This window comes from Spermophilus citellus (genome assembly GCF_964194105.1).
Source record: "Spermophilus citellus genome assembly, chromosome: 10".
In the NCBI taxonomy this organism is placed as follows: domain Eukaryota; kingdom Metazoa; phylum Chordata; class Mammalia; order Rodentia; family Sciuridae; genus Spermophilus; species Spermophilus citellus.
The window spans coordinates 118,522,846-118,546,516 of record NC_138197.1 but is presented as its reverse complement, the minus strand read 5'-3'; the positions used below and the strand labels follow the sequence as shown (position 1 = coordinate 118,546,516).

Genomic DNA, 23,671 nt, shown 5'->3' with positions numbered 1-23,671 from the left:
GGTAGAAAGTTAATCAGAGAACAAATTCTTATTTTCTATGGCAGCATAAGTATTTTCATGTCTGCTAACCCTGTCACTAACACACATTCTTTTAAGGGAAAAAAAATGCTTCTGTGCTCTAGTTTTAAAATGCAAAGGTATGATGTTATTTGTCACTATGCCCAAAAAAGTCCTTACTCGATAACTTTGCCAGAAGAGGGAGAGAGAGAGAAGGCAAATGTTCCCCCAGCTGTTTCCTGTCTCAGTGTCTGTGTTTTGTAGATAAATGTGAGGATTTTCTCTAAATCCCTCTTCTGTTTGCTAAATCTCACTGTCACTGCTAAATTCAGAGCAGATAGAGCCTGCGCGATGAAATAAAGTCCCTCAAAATTGAAATGTGACATTGCTCTCAACATCTCCCATCTCTCTGGATTTCTTTTTGCCTCATTATTCCTGCTCACCAATTCATTTCCAGACTTTGTACTTCAGAAGCAATGGGAAAAATCAGCAGTCTTCCAACTCAATTATTTAAGTGCTGCTTTTGTGATTTCTTGAAGGTAAATATTTCTTACTCTTTGAAGTCATGGGGGAATTTTATTTAAATTGTGTGCCGTTTTTTTCTTCTGCCTAGAACTGTTATTCACTTTAGAATTTTCATTGTTTGGGAACTGGGAGATATTTATAAATTGCTGAATATGCAATTCTGTGGGATCTGAGAAAATAGCTCCGGGAGATGGATGCATTTGCACAGATAACTGTATGAGTAGAAACTATTGCAAGGTACTTATGCTAAATCCTCCACTTCTGCAGGGCTTTGGTGGTGTCATTTTGGAAGATTCTTTTAAATCCTGCCTATGGCTAAGGGCTATAGAGCATCCATAGGAACTTTGGGATTTTTTCTTTCTTTTGCAGGTGCAGATGTTTTATTTTTAAGACCGTGTGAGTGTCTGTGTGTGTGAGTGTGTGTGTCTGTGTGTATGGGAGAGAGAGAGAGAGGGAGAGAAGGGGAGATTTGTCAGGACTTTACAAGGCATGCCACAGACGGAGGGCTATATTTTAGAAGATATTAAAGCTTTTAAATATGATCTTTAAAGCTAAAGACCCGGAACTCTCTGCATTTATGCCCAGAGAGTCAAAGTTAGAGTGAAGTTTAATTTGCTCTTTGGAAAAAGAACTCCGTGACAGTGCTTGCTTACCTTTCATAGTCACATAATTTAAACAAACGCATACTGGATATGGAAAGCAGAAACTTTCTAGCAGCTGCTAGTCTGACTTTTTTCTTTTGAAGAGGACTTCCCCGGTGAAGTTTGGACCCCGGGGTTTTGTGTTGTAAAGCTCGGATTTTTATGCTCGGGGTTGTAAAGTCTTTTTAGGTGAATTTGGCTGCTGTAGTTGGGTGCACCGGCTTCTCCGCTTCTGGGCTTCTCGTTTCTGATCACTGGCCCTGATTCAAGTTTCCATTCTCAGCAAAATTATATCCTCCAAGACTTGCGTTTTTCAATTTGCAAGCACTTTCAAGCCGCTGTCACTGGCTCCTCAGAGGCAATTGCCAGAGGGCTCAATTCATAAAAGGTCCAGCTACTCAGTGAAGCCGGTTTTTTTTTTTTTTTTTTTTTTTTTTTTAACTGCTTTCAAACGCTCCACCAGGAGGACTAGTAAGTGGCTCGGGAGTTAAGGAGATACCCTTGTCAGGCACCTGATTCTGCTGTCCCTGAGATGCCAGCACACCCGGGGCCACGTTTTTCTTTTACAAGAAATGAAGTCAGTGTACATATACACTGTGTGGTCTGGCAGCCGGGGGTTTTTTGATGTCCCTACGTAAAGGGTGATCAAAGAGGCTGTGGAATGTGATCCCTGCATTACTTACAAGTTTGGAAAATTGTCTCCAAATGAACTTTTCCTGCTGTGCACGTTGAACATTTCAGAAGGGGAGCTAGCCCTTGTTAACCCTTTCATGTGCTTGCTGCAGGAAGTGGCCAGAGAAAGCTTCCCGGTCTTTCAAATGTAATTAAGAGAATAAAGGCATCCTGCCCTGAGGCAGAACTCAGGAGCTGCTGGTACTTAAGAGTCTCAAGGTCTTTCCCAGTGACAGAGCCAAGAGGAAGGGAGCAGGAGCAGACTGGGGCTCAGGTCACAATTGGGGCAGCTACAAGAGGCATGCAATGGCGATTGGTGGCTTGATGGGGAGTAGGTTGACTGGGATCCCAGCTGTGTGATTTGTTCATTGTTTGAATGGACAAAAGGCAGTTTACCCAGGCTCACAGCATACCTGCCTGGGTGTCCAAATGTAACTAGATGCTTTCACAAACCCCACCCACCCCGCAGCACATGTTTTTAAGTCTTCAGTTTTCTATTCACATCAGCCTCATAATACCCACCCTGACCTGCTGTAAAAGACCTGGAACATACAAAAAAAAACGATCACACCTACAGTGAGTATTTTCTTATGACTATGGCCCTCACATTTTACTGGGCATTTTCATGGGAGGCCAGACATCTGGAATCCATTGATCTTCCATTTATTTAAGATAAAAAGAAAGGTTTTTGAAAATGTGGAGTTGTGAATGACTTCCAAGTAAGAAATTTTTGAAAATTTTTTGGTTTTTTCTCTTCTGTTTCGGGTTATTCCCTCTTTGCTCTCTCTCATGGGCTTCCCTTTCTATTCGTTGCCTTTACGGTTGGCAAAATAAAAGGCCAAGGGAATGATGAACATATGGGGCCACTTGTTTAAAACTTTCAACTCCTCAGCAAGTTCATTATTGTTTTCTGTTTTGGGAACATAATGTGATAAATTTTCTGATTCTCTGTGGGTGTGCTGTGCTGGACTGTTTTGTGAACTAAAGGAAAATGCACTAAAGGTTCTACCTCATCCTAGAACTATTAAGTATTGATATTATCTGAGAATACAACTTGGAGGGGAAAAAATGAAAAAAAAAACAACATTAAAAAAACTATTATTATTTTTTTTTTTAATTTCAGTGCTGGGGATTAAACCCAGTGCCTGGTGGATGCTGAGCAAGTGCTCTACCACTGAGCTATACCCCAGCCCTAAAAGAATCTTGAGTTTTTGATTGCTAGAGATTTACGTGTATTGTTGGATTTAGAAGTGTGATACCAGAAATAACAATTAAAAATACAGTTTTGACATCTAATGAAGTGCCAAATTGACTAAGGATATAAGGTGAGTCATTTCCCCCTGGATTTCACAAAAAATTGAAAGAACTTGAAGGCATTTATAGCTGCAGGTGCTTGGTCTTCAAACAGTGTCAGAAACTGAACAAAGAAGGGAGGGTAGAGAAAGGTTTATAGAATAATACTTTCTAGAACTGGCCTATCACCAGAGCATGGAGATACATTTTGTAAGATCAGTTACGGTTTGTTCTTTTACAAAGAGCCATGAAGTCCAGTTAGGTTAGATTTGTTGAGGTTGCCATTGGAATTACTGAAGTTAGGACTGGATGGTGATCTGCTTCCAGCCTTCCCAATGGCTTTAACTCTGTGGGGACAGAAGTTTTCTCTGCAGGGGTCACACTGAGAAAAGGGAACAAATGTTGGGTTTTTACCTCCTGCTCTATTTCATGTCCATTCATCATGATGATTTGAAAATAGAGGATGTTTTTCATCTGCAGCTATTTTATAAGCATTAACTAAATATTTACCTTATGTTAACAAAAGTCAGGGGTTTGCCTCACTACCCTCCACCCACCCCACTTGCCGGATGAAGGTCTGGCTACAAAATTGGAAATCTTAATTAGAATGATGGAGCAAACATTGCCAGTGGTGCAGAACCATCTGGTTGAGAGTTCAGGGAGGACAAGGAGAGTGGTCAGAAAATAAATGACCTGAGTCCGTTTCTCCCAAACTGAATGGACCTTCCCTTACTGTGAGGTCTAAAAAAGATATATATATATATATATATATATATATATATATATATATATATATATATATATCTCCAGCATAACCCCACAACCCTTTTAAGGGTTAAGGGTCCCTCACTTAACATTCTATGGTGGCTCCTTCCAGTGCAGCTGACAGTAGAGGTATCTGGGACAGGTGGAGCTATTCACTTTGGGACCCTTTCTGGAAGAAACCATGAGTATTTGTGACAGAAATAACAATGTGGGAAATGTGGCTCAATGGTCACCTTATCCCTTTTCTACTTTGCAGAATGAGGACAGAGACTTGAGTCACAAGAATCCTGCTTTTTTCCAGGGCTGCCATTTAGCTGTCTATCACTGAAAAAGTCAGTAAACCAGGGGGCCCTCCTTAGATTTTACTGTAAAATGGATACAGTGACACAATAATCCCTCCAAGAGAATTCCGGTGACTAAATAAAAAGATTTATTTAAATTTTAAGCCCCGTGTCCTGTATGTGGAATGGACTCACCACCCATGTTGCCTTGATATTAGATTTGGGGTGAGGGGCTTTAGAATGCAGAGAGAGTAGAATTTACTTAGTGTTGGGGCTCAGAAAACAACACCCCAGAATACAGTTCTTGGCACGCTGAGTATTGTAAACTAAAGGGAATTGAAAGGTCTCAAAAGCAAAGTCTCTCTGACCTTCCTCTGACCTTCTTTTACCTGTTCTTTATTCTCCCCCAAGTCAGACCATGGAAACTAGAAAAACTCTTCCCCCAAACCAGTCCCCAAACCTGGAAATAAAGTTCTAACCTCCCCACCCCCACCCCATGGGGAGGAGCTGTCCAAAAAGAAACTTTGTGACTTAGCTTATCTGTCAGTACATTCATAGGACCCTTGTCCCTATATCCAGGACATAGGAATTGTACACTTAGGGGCAAAGTAGAATCAAGACAGACAAACCTTGCTGGGTTTCCCCATCTCTGGTTGTGAGCACTAAGTCCTACCTTTTGTACAAACATATTTCTACCCAGCGATTCATACTTCATTTAACCAAAGTATAAAAGACAGTTTTCCCTGAGTCTTTGGGTCTTGCTTCTGTGACCTCCATGTTGCATAAAACTTCAACAAAATTAATTCATTCTTTTGTGAACTGTCTTGAGTTATAGGGATGTCACCTGTGATCCTTATGATGAATGAGGGAAAGGATCACACCTTTCTACCCTGATTTTGGCATGAGTCAATCTCACTTCTACATCCTTATATTTTTCCTGTTTCTGTTCATTGTTTTTCTTCCACTTGTGATTATGTTAACTGCTGATATTCCCCAGGTAAGAAATATCTGTATTCTCCTCCACCTCTGTCTCTCTCCCTCTCTTTCAAAGAAACTATAAAAATATATAACAGTATGTAGAATTTTTACACGTCCTTTTTTGGCCACAGTAAATTCTTCTTAATCGGTAGCTGAGGAATGATGTTCTGGTTCATTTCACATTCTGGTTAATAATTCATGGATGGCCAACTTTCAGAGAATTTAAATTAATAAAACATATTTGGCCACACATCCGTACTGAGCACAATTTAACCTTTGATAATGCAAAAGTTTTACCTGATCTCAAAGTGGTGTGGAATCCCACTATAGCATCCTTCTTCTACAGAGTAAATGTTTGCAGATCTCTTATCTTAATTGCAATAGAAATCCATGGACAAGGGCTTCAGAAGGATTTCTCCAAGGATCTAGTAGCAAGGGGACTAAGTGCAGGTCATCTGATGTCAGGACCTGTAGGGGTCCATCACGCATTTTTTTTTTTTTGCACTTCCGGGCAAAGTGGTTCTGATTAATGAGGACAGTGGAATAATGGGAGTCAATGTGTTCTACCTGGACCCCACTCCCCTTTCAAGGATCAGGGAGAAAAACCTGACCTGCCTTCTGTTTCTTTGGCAGGTAAAGATGCACACCATGTCTTCTTCACACCTCTTCTACCTGGCCCTCTGCTTGCTCACCTTCACCAGCTCGGCCACAGCTGGACCAGAGACGCTCTGTGGTGCTGAGCTGGTGGACGCGCTTCAGTTCGTGTGTGGAGACAGGGGCTTCTATTTCAGTAAGTAGTTCTCCCTCTCCTCCTGTTGCTCATAGTCTGAAGTATATGGCTCTGTGGATTTACAACCACAGCGAGTGTGTGAATAACTGAGTGACTGCCCGTGGCTGGCAGTCTTCCTAGGCCTCCAAGATCCTTTTACCTTAAAGTAAGCAGGCTGTTTCAGCGGGGTTTTGGCAATTTTTGCAGAGTTAGGGTGGAACTTTCTGCCTTAACAATTTGTCTTTAATGATTTCCTATGGAGCCTTCCTTCATCTATTATGGTCTACTGTCATTCTTCTATTTCTTCCAGAGAATAGGATAAAATGGCCCTTGTTTTCAAGACCTGTGGGCACACATATAAATATACAAAAGATATGTATGACTATTTAAAGTGCTGGGAGACTTGAAGGGAAATAGTAAGGACCCTCCATTCGTGTGGGTTTAGGAAAAGAACTATAGGGGCATATCCTAGATGTCTCATGCAATATGAAATCACTGTGGACAGGCAGAAGGTGACCTTTGCTCAAAGACAGGTTTGCAAATACACAGGAGGCTTCCTCTAAATGCAAACTGAAATGTCATACCAGTTTGCCCTCTATGCCAAGTGACCTTGATTTTTTTTTTCTGTCATGGCTATTTCTTGGCACAACTCTTCCCTGGTACTTCCTAATGATAGCTCCATCTGGAAAAGGGTCTTTGATGAATGCAGAATCAGTTATCTTATAAGTAGGTCTCAGACAATTAGAAAGTTGACAGTCATTAAAAAGTAGACAGCTGAGTCAATGTCTGCAAATAATAAACACAAAAGTCAATGGTACATAAGGGAACTGATCATTTAAAAGATCTACCCCCAATGCATCTATCTCACTGTATATTACAAGACAGGGAAAGACTTAAAGCCAGATGCTCACTCTGCATAATTATTTGGAATTTTAGAGAGTTCCAGGAAACAGAGCATGAGTCATTCTCAAAGGTTGATATCACTCCAAGTGTAGACAGCTTACCTCAGTTACCCACTAAGCTTTGAATAGCTCCTGTGATGACTCACACACTTGAAGCCTTTCTCATCTCCTTCCCAAATGTCGGCCTTTCTCTAGACAGGTGTGTGTGTGTGTGTGTGTGTGTGTGTGTGTGTGTGTGTAAAACTGGGGGAAGGGGTGGGTAGCACTCCAATCTGGAGCTGGGTAGAGGAGGTGGGAAGAAGGAGGCTGATAGGGACACTTGTACTTACCATGGCTTTGGCAAAAAATGACAGAGAATCAGAAGTGCTTTCTACTGTCTGGGCCATTTCCCATTAAGTGCTTTCCACCAGTATTTGAATTGAGTGAATTTATTTATTTTTCTGGCAATAAAGCAATTGTATCCAATTTTCTGCTGCAAGGCCAAATGAATAAGTTCACTGGGAGGTGCTTTTCCAATGGCAGGCTTGTTATAACTTTAGAAAATCCAATGGAAGGTAAACATCGGACAACATAGCGACCCAACAATGGGTTGAAATTATTCAATAATTTGCTGCTACTGATTTGTATTTGTTTAAGAAAATAATTAGTTCTCTTTATGCCCAAGAGGATTTTTTTTTCCTTGATAATCCATGCTTGCAATTTCCTTTCATCCAGTTCACTAAGTAATTGCCAAGTCTCTGAGTGCCCTCCGTTACATGCCAGGTTCTGATGCTCACTATGGAATGTCTATGTGGACGTGTGGAAAATAGATCCTTCTTCACCTATGAATGTTTGCATCAGATGATGAAAATGCAAAGAATAGCTTAGTCCTAAGTAACTGTGATCCTTATGTATGTTCACACAGACACCTAAAGGCAACTATGTTGAAAAAAACCAACCTCAACTCTGAAAGCTTTCTTTTATTCTGTCACACAGTGACCGTATTTTAGGGTATGTTTTAAAATTATGTTTTAATCACTTAAAAGAGAGAAAGCTACTTATTGCAACTCTGTGTGTTTAAAGTATGGCTAGAATGTGGCTTTATAAATTGTGTTATTATAAATCCTGTCATTAAGAGCATATATTTCATATGCTCTGCCTTATAGAATTCCTGATTTAGGTTAATCACCTGCCTGACATAGTTCCTTATGCACAAAAGTATTCTCGTTAGCTTCTTTGTCTAAGGGATGTGTGTCAGATTCTATGCCAAGCATGAATCAAATGCCTGAAAATGAATGAGAAATTGGCCTCATCTTTGAGGGACTCACAGTTTAGTGGGAAGATTTTAAAAAATGTGCACATACATATCATCAGGAAACATAAGAGAAAAAGAACCTTGGAAGAAGAGACTTTATCTTTGATGCCTTTCCTGAGAATTTTGTCTCATTTTTGCCATCAATTTACCTGGTTCTACCTTATCATGAATAATGCCTTCTCAGTGGGCTCCTTGTTGCAAAAGACAGTGTTTATTTACCCTTGAATCCCATTGTCTAGTTCGATGCCTCACTGATAAGGCAGTTGCTTATATCTGATTCTTGAAAGGTTGGGACTGAATACAATTGATTCAGTCTGAATCTAATGCAATTATTTCTTTGGAATTTTAGTCCTAAGAGCCATCAGAACTTAGGTTTGGTTGTCCAGTACTTTGAACCATACTTCTTACCTCAAATGTTTACCCAGTCATTTGATAAACTGCTTTTCTTTCTCCCAATTGTGTATAACGTATATATCCTAACAAGGACTTAGAGGCTGCGTTTTGGCCATCCCTGGGCTACATTGACGGTCTGTTTTGTGTCTGAGCCAATTATTTTTACAGGAATTAATGGTTGTCAACAAATTTTATTGAGTTTCCTTTTCATTCCCTGAGATTTACTGTGTGTGGAGAAGTCGGCTCTAAGCATTTACAGTCTTTGAAATACTTTTTAGAGGAAAGCATTCTTCCATACTTCTATCCCCTGTGGGTTGACACTTGTTATTTATTGTTCTTTACCCCTACTTTCAAAGTTTCATTGTGGCTGTACCTTTTATTTTAGGCTTCCTCACCTCTATTTTAGAAGTATGGATTTTTCTTAATGGTGGAAGAGAGTTTCTGATCTTAGTTTGAAATTTAAAAGAAAATTGCCTCCATCTGTCTCTTATTCATTAATACAGAATCTTTAACAAGAAAAGTTTTAAAAATACTACTAGAACTGTTCTGAATAAAAATGTTGGTAATGCTTGTTTTGTATAAATTGACCCAGTATTATGAATGAGCTCACTTTCCCCTTCAAGCCCAAGTTCCAAAGGAGCACAGTAGAAGCAGCCTTCTAGTTTAACCTGTTTTGTGAACATTTATCCCAAGCCTAAGTGGATCAGTCCACCTATAATTAAGGTAACATCCCCCAGACATTCTATGAAATGGAAGAGCCGATGAAGAACTAATTACTGATCCTTCCCTATACATCTTAGTAAGAGGGCCTGTCAATCAGCCTTTTGCTCTCAGGGTCCTGTGTGGAAAAAATGGCGGCATCATGGAGGTAAAGCACACTGAGCCAGAGATGGCTATTACCTTTGCAGACTAAAGAAGCCCTCGCCATGGGTGGCACATTATAGCCTCCTTTTACATAGAACACAGCAATAGCTGAAATGAAGTGGGAGAAGTTAAGCTTGCCACAGAAGTCATTTTTGACAGCCACAGTGATGAGCCATTTTAGCATGCTGTTTAGGAGCTGGTGGAATTTTTCTTCTTGAAGATATTTTAAAAGTGGAAGGGCAACCAACCATCTTGGATGGTTTCAATTAAGAGCAAGCAAAAGAAAGAGAGTTTCTGGGGTCCTTTTTAGTTTTAAGAGTCTATAAACAGTCCCTTAAATAAACTGTATATGCTATACCTCGGGCAGTCTGGGAAAAAGGAGAAGTAAATCAATTAGAAAAGAAAGTTGGATACCCTTTCAGCTATTCCAGATTTATGGCTTTTGTAAAACATACTTCCAATGCACAGTTATTAAGAACAGGTCTGAATAAACGAAAGACATTCTTCATGTGTTAAAACATACTGTTTTTAAAGAGTTTAAGTGAAACTTTGCAATTAACTTTCATTGTTATTGATTGCATAAACCTTCCTAGATTTCAGTTATTATTATTAACTCAAGCGTCTTTCCTTTGATATATAGTGTTCAGAAAACTTCTCCCAGACCTGCCATTCATTAGTTCTATGACTTTGGCAGGCATTTAAACTTCCTGGGCTGAAATGTCCTTGTCCATAAAACAAGGGGATTTTGTTGAGGTAAATGACTTCTACTAACATTAACAGATTTGTATTCTAGGTTGTAATTAGCAAGGTGCTATTCAGGGAAGGACAATCTTGGATTTAAGTAGTGACCAAAGAGCATTATCTTCTTTAGATAGTTTCTGTTTGTTCCCAAAGATAGGAGATACCACCCACTTAGAGAAAAATGAGTCACCTTCTTTGTTTTAAGTTGGGCCTCAACCTCTTAGAGATGAAACAGAAATTCAGACATGGCCAAGTACTATCAGATCATCTACCCCAAAGAGTACATACCTCATGAAAACACACTGCCATTTTTCTTTGTTAGGAAGCATGACCTGAAGGTTCTCATCTTTGCATTTTCTCATTTTCTTAGCTGTGAGGACAAATTAATGGGCTCCTTTTTAGCTGTGTTTTATTAAGTTAGAGGAGACAAGGATCTATAGGCTTCTGAACTTCCACCAAAAGCCTTTCCCCAGTCTATGGATACTACTTTTCCAATGGAAGAAGAGAATGTACAATTTGGAGCATTCAGGTGTACATTCACCCACTTTCAGCATTATTTTAAAGCAGACTGGATTTGAAGTGTGCTTTTTGCATTCCTTTGCTTGATACCCCTGAGACTCCCAGGCATGCATTTGTGTGACTACTGGTCAAAATTAGGGGTACAGCCACTAGCCATGGAAAAGCTATTCTCTTTGAAATAGTTGGTACATGTGGAGTTTGACCTTATGGTCCTGGACTCATTAATACCACAATGTTTATAGGCTACAGATATTATCAAAGAAAAGCACTGGGTTTTTATATTGGCCCCAAAAGCTTGTTACTACTCTTTAAATATACTCAGGAAGATGAGTCCATATAACTAGGAAAAGAATGGTTTCTGCACAAAATTTAAAAATAATTTGCATCTTGATGACATGTTAATGCTCTTTAAGACCATCTTCTACCTGATGGAAAATTATAAACAGGAGAGTGAGGGGTTCAAGACCAAGATTGGGGCCTCTATGCCAGGTGTCCAGTGTTTGAACCCCATCTCTGCAACTTACTTGGCAGGTGACTTTAAGAAATTTACTTAACCTCCATGTTTCTCAATATCATCATCTCTAAAATGGGACAAACTTACAGAGTTGGTATTAGGATTAAATGAATTAATGGATGAGAATATGTTAATTTAAAATACCAACTGACATATAGCAACCCACACATCTTAGCTATTACACTAATTTATTCTCTTCTGGGATCCATTGCAGAATCCATTGCAAAGGTTGAGATATCTGAAGAGCCCAATTAATTATGCACTCATTCTCTCTCCTTGGGGAAGCTGATTAAAATTGTTAGTAACAATTATTTAAGGAGGATCTATACTAGTAACAAGAAGAATGACCATATGTTTGTCTAGTACATTTACTGTTTGAAAAATCCAATTGTCTGGGTCCTCTCATGATCTATATGTGAGATCATGTTTAAAACATAGATCATTGCTGCTCTGGGCATATAAGATACGTGAAGTACAGATTTGGTGATTTACCCTACTGGATAGGTCCAGAACTACAACCAGGTTTTCTTGTCTCCAAGATGTGTATTCATATGGTCGTTTACATTGTTTAGAAGCCCAAAGTCTAGTAGCAGAGGGAGATGTTTCTAAAAATCTCAGTCCTCTTCCAAGAAATAAGAAGCAGGAATCCTGGGGTGACTCAGTTGATTTTGAACATTTCCTTGAAGGAGATATCCATGTAATGACCCTACATTTTACCTTCAGGGGGAAAAAAATGGAGACAATATTAATAAGAATTTCTCGGGTTGCAAAAGAAAAGTCTTCTTTGATCAGAGTCTCCTGCTGTCTAAAAGACTTCATAGGTCCCCACTCAGGCAGGACACTGCCACTCCTCTGTGGTCACCAGTGTGATCTAGGGAGCCTCTCCTCTAGCCAACTCAAGTTTTTTTCTTCCTCTGCCAGTAAATCTCAAGTGCTTCATTTCTTGCAGCTATTAGTTTTGTTGGTTTTTCTTGAAGAACTTTCAATGAGGGCTATTTAGTTGGACCAAGCATCTCTCTTGGGGTACTATGAAAGTGGTAGTGACTAGGAGGCACCATGAGCCAGAGAGCCAGGCAGGAAGAGACTTCCCAACCTGACCAGCATAAGAGTTGTGGGAATAGCCAGGAGGTTTGGAGGCAAGACCTCCACCTGGGTGGTATAGCTCAACAAGTTGTTTGAGACCATTGGTATTGGAATGTGTCATATCTTCTGGAACTTGTAGGGTACGCATTTGGGATCCAAAAGAGGGTTTTGGCATTCATTGTGTGGATTCAGTGGGCTCAAATGCCTTGTCTAGACATGCCAGCATCTCTCAGGGGCTCCATGAAAGACGACCTCCACTCTCTATCATCTTCCTTGATTACATAGCCCACCACAAAGAGTCAGACACACTGAAAAAATAGGCACAAGATCTCTCTCAAGGAGATTTCTCATTGTTCTCAATAACAGGCTGCAAAGGTTTTGCTCTTTTATGCAGCCAGACGTTTTTGACAGTGGTGGTGGCAAAAAGTCATTTTTGCATTGAGCTGCTACCCTGGCAAAGGTCTATCCTACACCTCTTCATGAAACATCAACAAGCTCTTCCATCCTAAAGAATTACTTTGGGTTGCCTGGAAAGTTCAAACCCCTTATTAGCTGTTAGACTAAGGAGATGACAACACAACATTTTGTTTGTCTTTATCTATATGTGAGATCATGTTTAAAACATAGCAAAGAGCTGTTATTTGACATGCAATTCCCTGACTGCAGTAAGCTGTGTGCCTATTTAATGCATTGTTTAGTCTCACATTGGCTAAAGCCACTTAAAGAAGCACTTGGCAAGCTCTAGGCTTTCATTCTTGGCATAGCTGCCCCTCTTACTTTTTCACTGAACCTTAAATACCAAGAAAAACCCTTCACTTACTTTATATCTGGCATGTTGCTTCATGTAATTCACCAGAACCTTTGCACGTGGCCCTCTGAATTTGTCCTAAGGTAATTAATGGCTTTGTAATATTTGATCAGCAGAAACACAGATACAAAGAGAAATTATGCAACCAGCAGAGACCACACAGTCTTTTAAATTAAAACCTCTTGCTTTAAATGTTAAGGCATTCTGCAGAAATAAGAGTTTCCATTAAAAAAAAAAAAAAGTCATGCTGAAACCCCTGAAGAGACACCCAAGAACCTCATTATTGATTAAGTATACATCTTCCTATTCCTTCTTAAAACTACCTGATTGTTGAAAGGAAGCAAAATTGAAGATTGCCGTTAAGCTTGGAGGTCCCCGAAAAATAATTTTTGTCAAACACTTAGACCCAGAGAGAAATGACATGTCCAAGGTCACATAGCTAATTAGTGCCAGAAGTAGAAGGAGATTCTGTTTTCTGATCCCAGTGCAGTAGTTATTAACCATGTGTGTGTCAAAGTGATCTGGTAAATTAACAAGACCAGGAGAGCCTCCAATCAAGTTCATGCAAATGAGCACAGATGTCAGTGGATCTTTCATTCCAATTAACTCACCAGAGACTTAATTAACACTTTGGTTCCTTTGCTGCAAAAAGTAATCCCCTACTTATCTCCTACATATAGGATAGACAAAACTTTTTCAAATGTACTTTGGGCATTTCAAGTCCACTTAAGGTCATAATTTAGACTATTATTGTATATTATATTATTCTGACTCTCTGGTCACTCTCTCCAATGTCAACTTTGGGAGAACTGCCTTGGAATGACTTAGCAAAGCTGTGTTCCTGGAAAATCTGAAAAAGTCTGACGAGTTGTTGGATCAACCTTTTTCTTTTCTTTTTTTTTTTTTTTTTCTGGAGATTTCTCTGATGGTCTCAGGCCAAAAGAAATTTACACCTGATTTTTTTTTTTCAAAATCCCAAGCAAATACTCTATAAATTCTGATTTTCTTCTTTCATTTGTGGCCTTTGTGAGGTATTAAAAAGGCTGTTTGAGGAACCTTTTGAAACTCTGAAAATCTGTCAGTCTATGACAGAAAATCGTCAGGCAATTCTGTGAGCGTTTCTGGGAAGATGGCACTACCTCTGTACCATTTACCCTGATGAAATGGGTCTTTCATCAGAAGCGAGTGATTTAGAAAGTCTGTGCTGAGCCAACCCACAGGCAGCCAACTCCTGATTATCTGTGAAACTGGGGAAAGGAGCACAGGAGTTAGAATCCTGGATTTAACTGCAGTGAAGCCTCTGTCGGTTTCTCTTCTCTCTCCTCTCTGTCCCCTGCCCAACCCCTTTATGACACCAAGTGACACATTTTTAAATCCTGCTCCAATCTTATAATCCTCACTCAGTTTTCCAACCACACTGCTGGCAACATGGGTTTCAACCTCAGTGTTATTCGTGTTTGGGGCCAGATCATTGATGATTGAAGGAGGGGATTGTCCTAAGCATTATAGGATGCTGAGCAACAAACTGGGCTTCTAGATACCAAATTGTGATGAGCCAAAATATCTTTAGACATTGCCCAGGGTCTTCTCTGTGGGCAAAATGACCTCTAGTTAAAAAGTACTGGGCTGGGCGTGGTGGCGCATGCCTGTAACCCCAGCAGCTCAGGAGGCTGAGGCAGGAATGCCAACTTCAGCAAAATTGAGGTCTAAGTAATTCAGTGAGACCCTGTCTCTAAATAAAATAGAAAATAGGGCTGGGGATGTGGCTCAGTGATGGAGTGCCCCTGAGTTCAATCCCCAGTACCCACCCCCCCAAAAAAATTACTGGACTAGACGAGTCTCCAGAAGTGAAAATAACACCCCACTTAGCAAGGCTACCCTTGTGGAGGAGTCACTGATTAATCCTGAGTTAGTGTCCAGTTGCCCGGAGTAAGCAATGAGAGGAGTCACTGGGGTTTTGAAAACTACTCCCTAAAAATAAAAAGCTCTTTCTATAGGCTATTGAAAAAGTATTTGCAGGCTTTCATTTCTGCCTTATAGCTATGGAACTCATTTATTTTAGCAAAGCCTTGTGCTTAGAAGTTTGATTGTGACCACCTGGAGAAAACGAAAAAGAAGCTGTTTATCTTTGACCTCGATATTTGTGGCTGTTCCCTTCTTAGTCTCATAAGAAGTAAACTTATGAGAAGGTAGTAGCCATCTTTTTTCTCTTCCTTCATTCTTTCTTTCCTCTTTGAACAGCATCACGTGAACTTAATTATTACCTAGAAACAGTCAACAGTTCCATGTTCAGGCCTGACTCAGTTTCCCTACCAAATAGCTCTGTGATCTTGGAGGAGTCACTTAACATCCTCCAGCTTTACATTCCTTGTCATAAAATGGGGATAAAAGTGTTATACCTCATCATTGTTCTGAGATTCAAGTCCAGAAGGATTTTGGAAACTGAAAGGGCTATCCTAATATGTCCCTATTGATATCCAAGTACATCACTATTAATGACTCCCTTCTCATGTTCCACAAATGAGTTCAATGGTTCAGCTTCTGTAAAACCTTATGCAAGAATTATAGTCCAGAGAAGTTAATATGGCAGTGCATTTTTCAAACTTTTTAATTAAAAAGAAAAGCATGTAGGTACCTTGTAGTCACATACCACTATGCATTTAGGCTGCCCAAGAGTTAATTAATGACTTTGAGAATGCTCACTCAGTATTGCTCTTTATTTCCTCTTATTGAAAGAAGCAGAAAAAAGATGGGGTCTATCACATTACCACACAGAACTTGCTTAGAGAATCTGTCCCCAATGAGGTGGTTAGGTAGTCTCTGAGGTATCACACTTAGGCAAACGATTTCCATTCTCCCAAGTCAGCTATTGGAGATTTCTGCTTAGCCTCCAAAAACTGTTCAGCAGAGGGAATACTCTCCTAATCTGAGAAGTATCTTTACACTCTCAAGTTGCACATCTAAACTGCTTGCTTATCACTATCCAACTTGGGGGAATCAAATTTTTTTGTTTGTTTGAGCATGCCTTTTGTCAAATCAAAATTGTGAGTTTCATCACCCTATGGACCAGTGACTAAGTAGTCCTTCCCTCTCAGGAACCTCACATCCAGGGAATCCCAGAGATAAGATTTGATGTAGTAAAGACATGTTTGAATTACACAGTCAAATACTGGTTACTTTTGCAGTGAGTTCTCATTATGTTTTATTTTTAGCTCTTCAGTAAAAGCAGAGACAAATTTTAGCAGGTTTTTTTCCCCTGTCCTTTATAGCACCCAGTGTGCAGCACTTGATACTTGATTTGATATTTAAAAAGTCATACCAAAAGCTATTTTCCTTTTTCAGTCCCCAGAATAAACCCCAGGAGTTTCCATTTGTTACTATCATCATTACTTATGGCATTGGTGATTGAAGGAATAGAAAAATCTACAAATCTACTTGAGGAATAACCTTTTGGGGATCCATTCAATGCTGTCATACTTAAAACTCCCATCTCAAGAGTGAACTTATTCTAGTCTGGACCCTCACTAATAGGTTCCATATGAGAACCTCTACTCAATTTCTCTTTCTTATACCATTTGAATTATTTAAAAGGATTTGTGGAAGGCAAAACATGCAACAAAGGGGACATCCCTGGAAAATATGTCCCAAGGGGGTGGCACAGCTGGAGCATCAACCCTTGGAGAACACCATAAATAGTTTCTATTGCCAAAGCATATTGAAGAACTGGAAATCTAGAAAGAACCACATAGAACAATCTGATCCATGGAACTGAGATCTAGAGAAAACACAATGTGCATGAGGTCATAAAGCTGGTCATAAATACTGGCTGGGGGAACCAGGACTACAATTCATTCAACTCAGAGAGCTTTCCCACAGCTAGGTATATTAAACTTAACCTTTATAAACTCCTGTAAAGGTGGTCCAAACACTCAGAATGAACCGCTAGGGCACATTCTACTGGTGTAATGCATCAGAATAATCTTTGAAAATGCAAGCCCTTAACTATTCATTAAAAAATTTCCCAGTTCCTGTCTCCCATTGGATAATATTATTAAGTCTCTTTATCCCAAATCTGATCAACTGGACTTACAGGATTATGAATCTTCCTAAACCCTAGTAGTTTGATAGACTGGGAGCTAAAAAAGAAAAAAAAAGAGCTAATTCCTTTTTATAGATAATTTTAATTTGAAGTCTAGTTAATGCATTTTGTATTGCTGGCTAACTTAGAAGATACCCCAAACAAAAGGTATTCTCAATGAGTTTTCTCTGTTTCCACACATTCCCGACTTGCTAGTCTTCCATGAAGGTCTTCCATGAAGAAGCTTAAATTTTCCTACGTATTTTGAGTTTTATGTTTCTTTCCATTAAAGTTTCCAGCCGTTCATAGACATATTTAGTTTGGCAGAAGGTAGTGGTGACTCATGGAATGAAGAAATTTGAAGGCAAAGCTACTGAAAATGGATCTAATTTCTTTTTAGGGTAATTTGGGAGCAAGCAATTGATAATTTGTCTAATTTTTTCTGGTTTCATCAGCTGCCACACTGCCAAATATTTGTTCCATATGGATGCTTTGTTATTCCTGAAACACATAACAAATTTCAGCTGCAACTATATCTAATATGGTCAAAGGGTAAGACTATTGTTGGCTCATTGTCTAATTGTTTTTGGCTGGACACCCTCAATCAATGGCTATTGAGTGAAAAAACAGGATCAAATTGAAACCATTTTCAGCATGTTCCTTCCTATGGATCCAACCACATCACTGTGAGTTTGTCGTGCACCGCAAATGTTCCCTATTAGAGGCATGATGATGTTTCGGTGTAAATGCCATGCCAGTTCATTGTGTTCACCTTATAATTTCACTCTCTCAATTGTGGTGTAGAGATGTTTTTGGCTCCCCAAAGATCCCTTATTTTCTGCCTGTTCTTGCCTCCCAGTATGGAACAGACCCTTGAGGATCAATTCTGAGAAGTTCAATGACATGCTCATACCATAGGTATCATTTCAGACTTCCCTTAAGATAGACAATCTGTGGGCCCTAAGTCAGATGAATCATAAGACTTGTAAAAAGGGTCAGCCACAGATCCAGCTGACACTTCTGGAGATTATTAGTACTGGTGCCTTGCATGTACTTAGGGAAATCTCCCTTCCCAGATAAGCCAGTCAAGGGTACAGAGTTTACATGATGTGTAAGCTAAAGGACTTGTTTTTTACTGATTCTGAGACAGTCATTTGGCCACTTAGGGTCTTAAAGTCACTCAGGGTATTATTGGTCTCAATATAAATAGTTTGATCCCCTCTACCACCACTACCACCACGTAAAAAACAACCACAATCATAAAGAACAGGGATGTCTACTTCTTAGAAGAAACCAGATTTGATGGGTGTCTATAGAAAGTGTTTTGTGTCAGGGAACAATTCCTTGTAATCAGTGGATTTGGTTTGATAGACACATGTTCTAAGGACACATGCCAATGTTGCTTAGTGTGTGAAGTTTGAGAATCGTGGCTTTAGTCAAAAATTCTGTCACTAAATAACTTGGCATATTTATTGATTACTCCTCTGGATCTCGAAACTTGTTGCCATTGGAATATACTTCTCAAAGCAACCTGAGAGCTTATTAGAAATGCAGAATCAGGAGCTCCAAGATCCCAGGACAAGTCAACCAAACCTGCCATTTTAACTAGATACCCAGGGACTGCACATGCATTAGGATCTGAACCCTAGTCTAAGAATAATTGGTGACACTCATCTGATAAGAGAGAAAAGAAAAAAAATAATCAGAGTTCACCTTCCACTGAAGATAAAATCAATAATGGGGTCATACCCACTTGTGGTCAATATATAAACAATATATAAGGTGACTTATCTGTATCAAGCCCCCATTCCTTTAAGTCAGTGGAGCCATTCTTCAGAGGAGGCATAGAAGTGCTCCAAGGATAACCCCATGGCCTGACTTTCTGTGAACTAGAAATTGGAACTCCTAATTGCTGTAGCCACAATTTCCAAACCTCACTGTGTCCAGGAACTGAGCTCCAGTACTTAAGATCTTGCCAATTGCTTTTTCAATAGTTTTTTTTTCCAATAATAGCCAAATGAGAGTGGTGTGTGTGTGTGTGTGTGTGTGTGTGTGTGTGTGTGTGTGTGTAAATAAAATATGTTTTCTAAATGCAGGGAGTTGACAAATGTGTTTTACTCATATCACATTGCTTCCTTTGTCATGCTTAGCCAGGTTCTAATATTAATTTCTTATGAGTCAGAGTTGATTAGTACCCTTAGGGCACCTATTAGGATTTAGGAGAAATGATTTTAAGATGAGAAAAGTATATTTCTGTCACCTATTGGGAGGTGAAGGATAAATTTGGAAACTGCTTTTCAAAGAGAGATATCTGGCTTCCAGCCTTTGCTACACCTGTTTTAGAATGTGACAGGTTCCCCCATCTGGGTCCATTAATGGAGGACCAGGATGTGCTTCTTCTTCACAAGGACCTTATCCTACAACAGAGTAGGTAACTTGAGTCAGTTTGTAACTTGTATTCTTTGAAGTGACACCAGGAAAAAAAAAAAAAGGAAGGCTTTGAATTGGACAGTTTGAAAATCACGGCTTTAGTCAAAATTCTATCACTAAATAACTTGGCATATTTATTGATCACTCCTCTGGATCTCAAAACTTGTTGCCATTGGAATGATGATACTAAGATGTAACAAGACATCCCACCTCTGAAATGTGATCCCTTTCCCCAGTTTTCCAGGAAAAAGAAATAAGTCATCAATATCATTTTTGCATTTTTTACATGTTTTCCTCGAACTTTAAGTACTTGCCACCTCTTGATTATATTCAAATCCGAGATAAGGTGGTATTGGGCTTTAATCAAGATTACATATTTGATTTGTTTAAACCTAGTTCATATTATTTAGACACAATAATATCCCTGACTCCTTGGCACTCTCCCTGCTGAATGAATGTTGACACAAAATAATCTCTAAGACCTTTTCTAGAATGAACATTTAATGTGGTTTCATGGGAATCTATAAAATTCCCTTACAAATCCAACTGTGTGTGGAGTTTATTGTTTGCTTCTTTGTAAGCATTCTCTTCTCAGCACTTTTTCTCAGTGCTTTAGCAAAAGGTATGGCAATAAGATTATAGCAACCGTAGAATCATCAGCTGAGCACCTGCTCTGAACTAAGTACCCAAGAAAAGACAAAACCGTGCCTTCAAAGAGGTTTCACTTAGTGCACCAGGCCACTTAAATATCAATGGTGCACAACCTAGAAGCCCTTCAATAGATGAATGGATTAAAAAAATGTGGCATTTATACACAATGGAGTATTACTCTGCAATAAGAAATGACAAAATCATAGAATTTGGAGGGAAATGGATGGCATTAGAGCAGATTATGCTAAGTGAAGCTAGCCAATCCTTAAAAAACAAATGTCAAATGTCTTCTTTGATATAAGGGGAGTAACCAAGGACAGGGTAGAGACGAAGAGCTGGAGAAGAAGAATAACATTAAACAGGGATGATAGGCGGGAGGGAAAGTGAGAGTTAAGGGAAATTGCATGGAATTGGAAGGTGAGCCTCAGGGTTATACACAATTACATATAAGAGGAAAGGAGGAGTAGGAGAAAAATTATATAAGTGAAAGAAACGATTTATAGTAGAGGGGATGGAGAGAGAGAAGAGGAGGGGAGGGGAGGGGAGGAGTGAGGGGACAGTGGAGAATGGGATAGACAGCAGAATACATCAGTCACTAGAAAGGCAATTTGTAAATCAATGGAAATGTAACTGATGTGACACAGCAATCTGTATACGGGGTAAAAATGGGAGTTCATAACCCACTTGAATCAATCTGTGAAATATGGTATATTAAGAACTATGTAATGTTTTGAACAACCAACAATAAAATAATTAAAAAAAAATCTGAAAAAAAAATATCAATGGTGCAACCCCAAGCTTAAGTGAGATGGAGATATTCCATCCCTCCGTCACATTAGTCTCCACCATTGCTAGCCCTCTACACAAATGATGAAAGACTTGAGGAAGACACCACAATCTAAACCCCAGTATGGACAGGAGGGAATAAAGCACAACCCCTTTGCTGGTGGAGTTGGTTTCTAGAGCAGATGGCACACAGTGATGCAGGCCCTACCCCACCCTGCCTGAATCCAGCCCACAGTCATGATTTTTTTGTTCATTCTATGTGTGTGTGTTTTTTTCTGAATTTCAGAATTATAAAACTCAAGTTATTTTAAGTAGAAGCAAAGATTAACAGTTTCTCTTGAAAAAAAAAAAAAAATGAGGCAACCTACCATGGCTGGGCTTACCTTCCTGAATGCCAGCCAGAAAAACTGGAGGCTTCCATGTGGGGCGTATGCAGGCTTCAAAGTGGGTGGGGGGTGCACCTACCTTTCTAGTTTTAGCATATTTTGAGCCATGCCTCTCTGCCTCAGATATATACAAGATCTCTTTGAATATTAACTGTCTACCCTTCTCCTTATTCACTTCTACGTGGCATTTATTGACTCTATACTGTTACCCAGCACTAGGCTAACCACAGCTGGTTCATATGAATGAGACACAAACCTCATCTTAATAGAATTTCATGACTCCCCTCAGACATACCAAGGCTACAGCTCAGCTAGAATTTAAAAGACAATAAGTCCTCCTGGTGAAGGAAGATCCCAAATCTGAAAAGCTGAACATTCAATAATTTAGAGATCACAAAGAGATATTTCTTCAAGAGCAAGTGGACTTTTTTTTTTCCAGTGACCTTTCAAAGCAGGAAAGGCAAGGTTCCCAGCCAATGCAATGGATGATTTACGCAATCACCCAGAGTGTTTAGGACAGTGGAGACCATCAAACCCAACTCTTTAGACAAAGCAAGCTGTAGCATTATAGTTTGTTTTGCACCAAGATCCAGAACAGCTGTTACCAATTCGCTAGAAGATTACACATGTGTCCCTCCTTCCAGTCCCACCACTATTTAGGTCCTCCTCATCACTCACCAAAACTATTGCAACAGACTCCTCAGTGATCGCTGTGTCCAATCTTGCTTGACACCAGCCATCCCACCCATGAGATTAATCTTTCTAAAAAACAGTCCTAATCACTTTATTCCTTTTCTAAACAACTTCCAGTGACCATCCATGGCTAAATAAATTGAGTCCAAACTTCCTAATTTGACAGCAAGGCATTTTATGGAAGACCTCTATCTGACTTTCCAATTGTGTTTCCTAATGTTTCCCTACAGCAGAGCTCGCAAACTGGCAGTCTGTAAGTCATATCCAGTCTTCACAAGTATTTTGTTTGGCAAATACAGTGTTTTTATGAAAATGTGAATTATTTGCCAATATTTACTAAATGACTCTTCCCTTCATATTGGCACATGCCTGATGCTTTACCAAAGCCCCCACCATTCTCTATTATTTTCTTCTGGCCCACTTCACTTCCTTATAATGACTCGTGTCAGTCATAGAGTCACTGAATCAATACCTCATTGAGTTTACAACTGCCCCCTGCATATTCCAACGTGTAACCCCGATGACTGACTACCACATATTTTATTTTCCTGGACTGCCCTTCTGTTCTCTCAAATGTCACCTCCTTTGTAAAAATCTTCTACCAGATGTAAACTCTCTTTCCTCTGAAGAGGGCAGCAATAATATTACTCTTACTTATAATCTGCTCTATTTTGTGGTTTTTGGTGGATTGTTCATGCCTCATGCCATCTGGTTAACTATCAGATCCTCGAAGGTGAAAACTGTATTTCATTACTCTCTGTAAAATCCCCCTCACTCCTTTGTACACAGGAAAGTCGATGACTGCATGGAATTAATTAAGGCTTCCATTTTTCTTTGGACTCACAAGCCTATATTAATTGTGTGTGCTCATAAGAAGGCAATAACTTATTTGAAATGCAGACATGGCTGAGTCGGAAGGCCCCCATGGACTTTTAGGCATTTTCAAGAAGGGAGTGAGAAATGCTGTATCTAAAGGAAACTACTGAGGGAATTTAGGTAAACAGAACATGATTCTTTTTGTTGGAAGCTGACTGTGATCTCCAGATTAAAATGCTAGTGCATGCCTCACAAGGAACATCAGCAAATCCTTGAGTTTGCTCAAACTTGTGTTTGAATTACAGGAGTCCATCTATTCCTGAGGCCCCAGCTGAACAGTGAATTGAGCCAATACCAATAGATCACAAATACACTAGAAAAAAAAAATGGAATGCAAAGAGCTCTTCCTGCTATATTCAAAAGCGTCCATTTCTCAAGTTTGTGAGTACCTAGAAAGGGACTCTCATCCTTGTTGGCGCTGGTATCAGGGTTGTCAACAAGTCACAAGGTTGTTTCGGCTCCAGAAATGAATACAACTTAATGAGTTTCAATTGGAATGATCTGTTGTAAAATAATGATCAAAAAGAAGAAAGTCGCTCTTTTAAATGTATTTAAATTCAGCAATGTTTGATGAGCTACTGTGTACCTAGCATGGTGCTAAAAGCCAAGATGAAAGCTGAAATAAGAAAGCCAGAGGAGACACTGCCCAAGTCTGTCCTAAAATCCTTCAATCTACTTAAGAAAGCAACCCTTACTACTATGTAGGGCTGATCATCATAAGCCTATAGTATT

General features: G+C 39.5%; 1 protein-coding gene across 2 annotated transcripts in view; it reads left to right on the top strand.

The window, feature by feature from the left end:
• The first annotated feature begins 244 nt into the window (after nt 1-244).
• Nucleotides 245-23,671, top strand: part of IGF1 (insulin like growth factor 1) — a 75,378-nt gene continuing 51,951 nt past the window's right edge. Inside the window, exons 1-2 of one of the 2 annotated variants that reach the window (XM_081311225.1) lie at nt 245-536; nt 5,786-5,942. In XM_081311225.1, the coding sequence (XP_081167351.1) occupies nt 474-536; nt 5,786-5,942 (220 nt within the window). In that variant the 5' untranslated portion in view covers nt 245-473. The remainder of the gene's footprint in view (nt 537-5,785; nt 5,943-23,671) is intronic. The other variant, XM_081311226.1, reaches the window with a different exon arrangement.